Here is a 6,921-nt window from a genome sequence, read left to right as displayed (position 1 = left end):
TTAGACTAAAGCACCTGCTTAAGCAAGCTCAGGCAAGCGCAGGGACCGTGGCAGCACTGGCCTCCCCCCCAGGGTGGGCTGAGCTGGCTACCAAGTCTGAGTGTAGTGGTAAATATTTATCTCCATATAAATTACTGGGGAGGGGCTGGAGAGATGGCTCAGTGATCTAAAGCACCTACTTGAAACAAGCTTGGCAATGCATAGGGACCGCGGTTCAATCCCCCAGCACCACATGCCAGCCAGCCCCGCCCCCTGGTGGGCTGAGCTGGCCACACACGCACGCACGCACGCACACAAATAAATAAATAAATAAATAAATGAAAAAAAATTGCTCTAAATCTTATTTAAAAAAAAAAAATTACTGGGGAGGCTGCAAACAAGAGGATCACTATAAGTCGGAGCTGCGTAGTGAGATACTTCAACAACCAAATGTATTAAATAATAATAATAATTTGCAGGTATAGGCTACAATCTCGTCTTTATAATTTATAACCAGTTCCCCTTGGTTGTGTATGTTTGAGTCTAGAAAAAAAAGATATGAGAGAGAGCTATTAACTTTTACTACCTCTGATTATTGTGTTGGTAGTTACCACAGTTATAATAGTGTCTTAGTTTTCATGAAGAAATTTAATAAGCTAAGAATAAGTCACCCATGATGATGCTACTGATAAAATAAATTTGTAATTTTCCCTTGTAATTTTATGCATAGTATTTGTTCGTAATTGTACTGTGCATGGAGATTTTGCTTTTTTAAAAAATACAATTTATTTCCACAGTTTTTAGTTACCATTTTTATTTTCATCATGATATTCAATCAGCTCAATGAATCTGAATTTTTAATTCATAAAACATTTAAGGGTTTATTCAGTTTTGCTTTTGTGGGTGAAGTTACTGTAAACATTTGGGCACAGTAGTTTTATTTTTCATTGTGTTCTTAGAGCAGTTTCTCAGTGAGGGTTTCTGGGGGATGTAGTTGAGATTAAAAATAGCTTGCACATTTCCTCATGCATAAATGCATGAGGCTTAAATATATTTTCAGCGTGCTTTTCTCCATTTCATGGTGCTGTTTCATGCTGCCATCCTCTCTGCCTCCGCTCCAACCCTTCTGTCACTGCCTTCCCCACTGTTGTCCAGTGGCAGGTCGGGGCAGGGGTGGGACAGGGTACTGTGGGTGCGGCACCTGGATTTTGCTTGCCATCCTGCTGTCAGACAAGCTTTCCTAATTTGGCTCATCACATGTCTGTTTTTTATCCACAAATGCAATTTCTATCAGGTGGTACCTGTAGTTCATTCCAGCTCTGAAGTCCTTGGTTTAGTGACGTTATTTTTTCTGCTGTGAGAGAACTTGTTACATTTCTCTGCCTCCAAGTAAGAGTAAGGAATCAACTGGGAAAAATTATATAAAGCTGTAAAATCCCTGTTTCCCATAGAAAGCTTGAGTCTGTAATCCTTTGTATATGACGGTGCTTCTTGTCACTGTTCATTGAATAACCTTCCTCCCCACCCACCCAGTCCTGGGGATTGAACCCCAGTCCTTACTACAAAATTACATTTTATGTTTTAATTTCAGACAGAGTCTCACTAAACTAACCAGGCTGGTCTCAGACTCGGCGCCCTCCTGCCTCAGCCTCCCCCGCTGCTGAGATTACAGCCGTGTGCCTGTGTCCCTAGCTTGAATGGCCACTTTTTAAGAGAAGAATGCTTCTCAGCCTTTTTTGGATTCTTCTTCCACTTTAGAATTCCAGTGAAGCCTATCCCCCCTGAAAAGGGCAGATGTCTAGTATGTTGTCTTGGTTATTTAAGGCAGGAAAGGTTTATTGAGCTCAGTTAGTGGCGATTTCAGTCTGTAATCAGCTGGCTCCAAGGCAGAGTGGCATGGCACAGGGGTGATATTTCAAGGCGGCAGAAGACAGCAAGAGCAAAAAAGGAGGACGAGTAGGCCTCTTTCCCCCCTTATACTGTAAGCAGGCTGCTGGGTAGGGGACTCTACTCAAGTGGACACAATGAACAACATCCTAGAGGGTTAGGGCATGTCCTTTTCACCCCGGGATGCTGAGTTTCTTAAGCTTCTAGACTCCTCCAGTTGACACCATGGATCAACCATAGCATGTGCAAAATTTTGCGTGTGAATTTAGATGTAAGATCTTTAGGCTGTACGGTGAAACCGTAGAACACCAAAAAAATGATGCAGGGATAAGGACTGTAGGTATGTCTTCCTAAAAGTGCCCCTACAACTACAAGTTGTTTAGGGCAAGGGATTTGGCTCATTGAGGAAAGAAAACCTATTGATTCAGTGAGTGAATGGTCAAGGAAATAGGAGGTGCGCTGTGGGGTAGAGGTACTTAGTGCCTGCGTGCTCTCAACTCAGGATGATTCTTAAAAATAGCATACAAGAAATTTGAATGCTCTCGCTCTTGATCTTTAAAAAAGAAAACAATCCCATAGTCTCCTGAAAGCATAGTTCTGTAAAATCTGTTGTTAAAGTACTTCGTTAATAGTTCTGCAGGTTACAAAATTTCAAAGAAACATTTCTCCAGCTTTTCATGTTTCCAATGATACACCTGCCTCATGGTGGCCACAGCCATTAAAATAAGAAACAAAATAGTTTTGGATACCACAGAATCACTCCCTTTCCCTTTTGCCTTCTGGGGTTTGCTTGGGCACCACAGGGGAAGCTCAGGCTGCAGCCTGGCAAGCCACGAAGATGTTCCTGAGCCCTGGGGAGGAGGGTTCTTGGGTCGGGGAGAAGAGAGATGCAGCCTGACGTGTTGAGAGTTACTGCTGTTGCGGGACACGTGCTCCTAGACATTAATGGCTTCAAAGGAAAATCTTGGGCCGGGACTCCTAGCACAGCTGAGCTGAGTTCCTTCGCCTGGTGCCTCTAGACCCTCTTCAAGATCTCAAGACCTCAGTTAACATTTGATTTGCAGGAGTATGTTTTGTATACATACCTACGTATGTGTGTGTAGCATGTGCACATGTGTCTAATGCTTCACCTGTTAAAGTCTTTCAGGATGTGTTTCTAAGTAAGCATATGTTTTAAAATAGCCCCCACTGTCAGTGAAACATGGATTCCCAGACTGTTCAGAAGGCCCTGAACCGTTCTGGAAGTGGAGTGCAGGTTGCCCCCAGTTCATAACTAAGGGCAGGACTCCCACCCTGGCCACCCAAGGACCTTGCTCTCTGGAGGAGTTGGTGTGACTAACATGCAGGGAGTGGGGGCAGGCAGGCAGCCTGAGCAGGTCCTTGCTGTCTCCTGTAGATCCAGCTGGTCCCGCCCGGCCAGATCCAGATCCAGGGCGGGCAGGCCGTGCAGGTGCAGGGCCAGCAGGGCCAGACCCAGCAGATCATCATCCAGCAGCCCCAGACGGCGGTCACAGCCGGCCAGACACAGGTACCCCACTGCATGGCAGAGCCCAGGTGGGGGGCGGGTCTGGCTCTCCTCCAGGAGGTTCTGGGCTCAAGGCCTTGCCCCACAGCTGTCTCTGCGTATGCGCACTGCGGCAGTGCTCACCCACTTCCCATCCACTGCCCACAGACACAGCAGCAGATCGCCGTGCAGGGGCAGCAGGTGGCGCAGACCGCCGAAGGGCAGACCATCGTCTATCAGCCGGTCAACGCAGACGGCACCATTCTGCAGCAAGGTGTGCGGACCCTGAGCCTTCCAGGGATTTGTTGAGTATTTGTTTGTCCCAAGCAACTGCAAGTGCTTCCCAGCTTTAGCTATAAGTTGTACGTAATTTTTTTAAACTGCCCCACTAAAAAAAGATTTTCTCTCACTGCATTGATGGTTGGTTCCTCATCCCCATGCCATGACCAGTGCTGTCTCCATTTGTAGAGTGACATTCTTTCAGTGGTAGCTAAAAGACCACCCAAGAGATTATGATGTTTCAAGGTCAAAATCATTCTAAATAAAAGATTGAAACTGGAATTTCTTCATTAGTAAAAGGAGAAAGACACCAGTAATCAAGTTGGCATTTTGCAGTGCTGTTGCTACTCATGTTTTATTTTCTGGGTTAAGGCCATTGCACTTAGATTCCATGACCAAAGGTTTCACTTGGGATGAAGATTTTGCAGTGTGTAAGACCCAGAGAGCTCAAGCAGGAGGATGTACAAGTCCTCAAACAATGCTGTTAATGAGCAGGGGCCTGACTTACGGGTTTCATTTTAAATTTCAGGGCTGGGGATTTAGCTCAGCGGCACAGTTGCCTGCCTGACAAGTACAAGGTCCTGAGTTCAGTACTTCCCCCAAAAAAGAGCATTTTAAGTTTGATTCCTGTCCTCGGCTCATTGTCAATTTGGGATAAACATACATTTATAAAACCTGTTTCCTGGAGCAGAATGTTCCCGCACATGTGAGCAGTGGGTACAGCGGTCATTGGGCCCATGGACACTTTCTCCACTTCTTTAGAGAAGTGTAATCGGTTCATTCCAAGGAAGGACTTACTCCAAACTGCATCCTAGACAGTTGGTAGAAATGTCAAAGATTGACTCCCAGAGTTTTGTATGTAAGCCAGAGTGCAGAAGCGGGGATTTTTCTCTGCTAGTTTTTCTGGGATTGATGAGGGTGTGCCAGACAGAAGAGGGACTAACTGTGTTCCCTTCTTCCTGTTTTGTGTGCCTGTTTATGTTTTATTTTCTTAAAGTCACAGTCCCTGTTTCAGGCATGATCACCATCCCAGCAGCCAGTCTGGCAGGAGCGCAGATTGTACAGACAGGAGCCAACACCAACACAACCAGCAGTGGCCAAGGAACTGTCACCGTGACACTGCCAGTGGCCGGCAACGTGGTCAACTCGGGAGGAATGGTCATGGTAAGGAGTCAGATGGCTCAACTTGCTGTTCTGTACCTGAGTTTGGCATGCATTTGTCTTTACAAATTTCTTGAACTTACCATCTTTTTTTATTATTATTTAGAGAACACTTTATTAGTTTCTGTAATCAAAACCATGAAGATATAAGACCTCACCTATTTAATGCAGTATGTTACCCCTGTACAAATGGGAAAAAAAACAAGTTTAACATTTCTAGACTAGTATGGCTGTTAATTTCTGTACAGTGCTACCTCAACACAGTAAACTGGGATTACTTTTTCCAAAGTTGACAGCACAGTTTAAGTTTCCAGAGATTCAAATTATATATGTGCATGTGTATATTTATATTAATATAAAAGGACCAGTAATAGCAGTATGTTGTATGTCAAAACTTTATACCTTTATCTTCTAAAACTTGGCTACAATGTTTGATATCTTAAAATTAAAATTAGTCTTTAAATCACTCAGAGAGGTTCACTTGTATAGTAAGATTGCACCGACCTGTAATTGTTAGATGCACCTGCTGTGTGCTGGAGGTTATCTGTGCTGGGGACAGCAGTGGAGAAAACAGCGTAACTAATTTTATACTATCAGAATTCGGCTAACAAGGGGAAAATGAGCTACTGATGTTTGGGAAATGGGATGTGTGTTGCCTCTGTTGGATGAAACAGGTAATTAACAGATTAATCAGCAGAGAAAAGAGACATGTGATATAATTATTAAGCAGTTAAGGAGAGTTGGGTGCTATGTGTAGAAGCTGAATCCCTTCAAAATAGGATGTGAGTGCCCAGAGGCTAAGGTGGATGGCTTACGAATGAGCCGTAGAGCTCTGCAGAACTGGAGAAAACCCGAAGAATCAACATTATCATTCAGAGTGGCTGCAGTTGCCAAGGGGCCGGGTGGTATTCAAGAGCCTGTGACCTGGTGCATAGTCTACAGTGGGGGATTGTGTGCTTAGAAAAGTTAGGCTTGTGGGGCCAGGGAAATAGAGCAGCGGTCTAAGCACCTGCCTGGCAAGTGCAAAGACCTGGGTTCGATCCCCAGTACTGCATGCCTTGCTGCCATTCTGGCCACTGAAACCAAGCATAGTGGCTCACACTTAACAATCCCAGCACTGGGGAGGCTGAGGCAGAAGGATCCCTGGAAGCCTGAGCTGCGTCACGAGACCCTGTACCAAATGAATAAATGCTTTTTTAAAAAGTTAGGGTTGTGCCACATAGAAAGTTAATTAGGGCTATGGATATAGTTCAGCAGCGTAGGTGCCTGCCTGGCAAGTGCAAGGTCTTAAGTTCGATCCCTGGTATGAAAAAAAAGGGAAAAGTTAACTAACTTGGTCCTGTAGTGGCAGGCATTCAGTAAGTTGGTCTTCCACCTGCCTTCATGTTGTGCTGTAGTCTGCTGGCTCCTGTTTCTGGTCACTGTGCAGCAGCAGATATACCTAGGAAAGGAAGCCATAGACGGACAAAGTAAGTCACTTTCAGTGGCTCCTGAGCCCCAGTGACATCATCTTCTGGTGTGTCTGTTTAAAATTCAGGCATAATGTAAATGTTTTCCAGGATTCTCTATTTAATCAAGTATTCTATGAGCTGTTTTTGTGGCCATCAGAAGACACCAAGACATGGGCTGTGTCCATAGCGTGCACCAGTCACGAGCTCTGCTTTCCTCTCCCACAGATGGTACCTGGAGCTGGCTCGGTGCCTGCTATCCAAAGAATCCCACTGCCTGGGGCAGAGATGCTGGAGGAGGAGCCCCTCTATGTGAACGCCAAGCAGTACCACCGCATCCTTAAGAGGAGGCAGGCCCGGGCCAAACTAGAGGCAGAAGGGAAGATTCCAAAGGAAAGAAGGGTAGGTGTGCTGCTGTGGCCCAGGAACGGCGTGGCGGGGCTCTGCTTCCCAGACGCCTTTCACGGGGTGTGTTAGCTAGAATACTTGCAAACAGCTGAAGCTAGGCTTGTGGTTGACAGTAGTTGGCAGTTGCTATTGCTGTGTGTGTGGCTTCAGCTGTAGCATCCACAAAAACTAGTGGCTTAATTTTTTTTTTTTTAATGAGCTCTGTACTTTTTTTATCTTTTAAAATCATTTATTTATTTATTTATTTATTTATTT

General features: G+C 45.1%; 1 protein-coding gene across 1 annotated transcript in view; it reads left to right on the top strand.

The window, feature by feature from the left end:
• Nfya (nuclear transcription factor Y subunit alpha) overlaps nt 1-6,921 on the top strand; it is a 25,976-nt gene that overhangs the window by 14,757 nt on the left and 4,298 nt on the right. Inside the window, exons 5-8 of the mRNA XM_023720108.1 lie at nt 3,263-3,394; nt 3,539-3,644; nt 4,647-4,813; nt 6,487-6,660. Coding sequence (XP_023575876.1) covers nt 3,263-3,394; nt 3,539-3,644; nt 4,647-4,813; nt 6,487-6,660 — 579 coding nt within the window. The remainder of the gene's footprint in view (nt 1-3,262; nt 3,395-3,538; nt 3,645-4,646; nt 4,814-6,486; nt 6,661-6,921) is intronic.

Source organism: Octodon degus, unplaced genomic scaffold (assembly GCF_000260255.1).
Source record: "Octodon degus isolate 3935 unplaced genomic scaffold, OctDeg1.0 scaffold00005, whole genome shotgun sequence".
NCBI lineage: Eukaryota > Metazoa > Chordata > Mammalia > Rodentia > Octodontidae > Octodon > Octodon degus.
This window is presented reverse-complemented; position numbering and strand designations above follow the sequence as displayed.